This window comes from Brachypodium distachyon, chromosome 1 (assembly GCF_000005505.3).
Source record: "Brachypodium distachyon strain Bd21 chromosome 1, Brachypodium_distachyon_v3.0, whole genome shotgun sequence".
Taxonomy (NCBI): Eukaryota; Viridiplantae; Streptophyta; class Magnoliopsida; order Poales; family Poaceae; genus Brachypodium; species Brachypodium distachyon.
Genome location: NC_016131.3, coordinates 7,984,630 through 7,986,383, shown reverse-complemented (window position 1 = coordinate 7,986,383; position 1,754 = coordinate 7,984,630). Strand labels below are relative to the sequence as shown.

General features: G+C 54.5%; 1 protein-coding gene across 1 annotated transcript; it reads right to left on the bottom strand.

The window, feature by feature from the left end:
- Positions 1-304: 304 nt before the first annotated feature.
- On the bottom strand, positions 305-1,147 carry LOC106866283. Its single transcript, XM_014899876.2, has 2 exons — positions 765-1,147; positions 305-666 (listed from the first exon to the last, which is right to left on the bottom strand). The coding sequence occupies exons 1-2, from the start codon at positions 1,113-1,115 to the stop codon at positions 535-537; spliced, it is 483 nt and encodes a 160-aa protein (XP_014755362.1). The 5' UTR covers positions 1,116-1,147; the 3' UTR covers positions 305-534.
- Between the last annotated feature and the right edge of the window lie 607 nt (positions 1,148-1,754).

Genomic DNA, 1,754 nt, shown 5'->3' with positions numbered 1-1,754 from the left:
AGCTGCAGCCACCCCGCCCACCACCTACGCTCTACAGTCACACTGTGGATGCACGCCGCCACCGCTCTCTTTCCTGCGTGGCGGAGGGGCGGCGCGCCGGCGGTCGACGAGAAGGGCTCGGGCGGTGGAGGGGCCTCGCTCTGGTAGGAGGGACATGGACGATGAAGAGGATCGATGCGCAGGGACAGGGAGGCGTCGCCAGATAGAAACGGGCGTGACATCAGGCGGCCCAAGAAACAAAACAGCCCATTTTTCAGTTGCGGCCCGGAGAAACAAACGAGTACAGATCAACGGTACTCGACAATCACCGTAAAAGAGCTCTTATTCGTTTGGAAGTTTGGAAGTCATGTCCCATATACTCTTTTGTGACAGACAACATCATCCAAACAATTTGTGAGCAAGCCTTTCAATTGATGCCTAAACAATCAAGGTCACTGAAAATTCCTGGGATGCATGCAAGCGCGCTAGCAATGAATTGGCTGACCAACCGATCGAGCTAACATCGATTCTCTAGTAGCACGCGTCGATCGTGCATTAAGCCGTCAGATCCGCTCTCTTGCACGAGGCGTTCTCCCCGATCCTCCTAACCCGCCGGAAAAACGTCCTGATCCAAAGCCGCACCCATGACCGGAGCCTGGAGCACCAGCTTCTCCTCCCAGCCGCCACCTGCATGACCGAGCACATGTTGTAGCCGGCTCAAGAAATCCAAGGGCATTTGGAATGAATTAATTTACTCCCGTGGAATTAAAAGGAATGTTGCCTACCTGTCTCACTTTTTCGCCGCCGTCGACGTTTCCGGCGCCAGGATCTGCCCGCTGCTTCCACTCGCCCCACCCCAGCATCCGTGGCCCTGACGATCCCGGCGACGATGAAGACGACGATCTGATCTGCCCGCCGCGCCGCCGCAGATGCTGCGTGTACGCGAGGAGCATCGCGCGACGGCTGTAGCCGCCCACGGCCGCGGGCTTCGACGTCGACTTGGCTCGAGCAGCGGCGCCGCCCGTCGACGTCGCGCCGTAGCTGCAGCTGGGGCGGCGGCGCGGCAGCTCCTCGTAGGCGGTGATCACGACGGCCTTCTTCTTCTTGGCCGCATCCGTGGATGTCCGCATCGGCATGCACGCGCTCTCGTCCCGTACGTACGCACGGAACCGAGACTGGACCGTGTGTGTGGCGGTGGGTGCGAGGAAGAGTAAATATAGGGCGCCCGGTCGCTCTCAACCCAGCATCCGTGGCCCCGACGATGATCAAAAAGGGGGTAGTGAGTCAAGTACGTACCAGCAGTCCAGCACCATTTGAGTCGGGAGAGCTGTTTTTACATTGGCTAATCTGAAAGGGATATGCAAGCCAAAAATAAACAATTTGTTACTCCAGCCAGGAAAAGACTAGCGTTATTGGTATGCATTGACTAGCGGGAGAAAACAATGGCATGCCATCAATGGTCTTTGCCGTTGGCCCTACTTAATTTAATTACTCCCTTCCTTGTCTAAATCAAATTTAAATAGCTGATCACAAAAGGAAGCTACTACTCTCGTAAAATACAGTTTATAGCATTTCGGGCGTTGCTTGGTTGGCAACATAATCTTAGACGTTGCTTTACACTCTCAACTACGGAGTAAAAGCTAGTACTACGTCAAAACTAGATTACTTGCCAGTCCAGGTAAACCATGGTTGCAAGGCGCGAGCATCGTTTGACCAAAGAAAAAGAGCGTCATGAGAAGGAAAAAAAACAGGGGGCCCATCCAAACGTAAAAAAA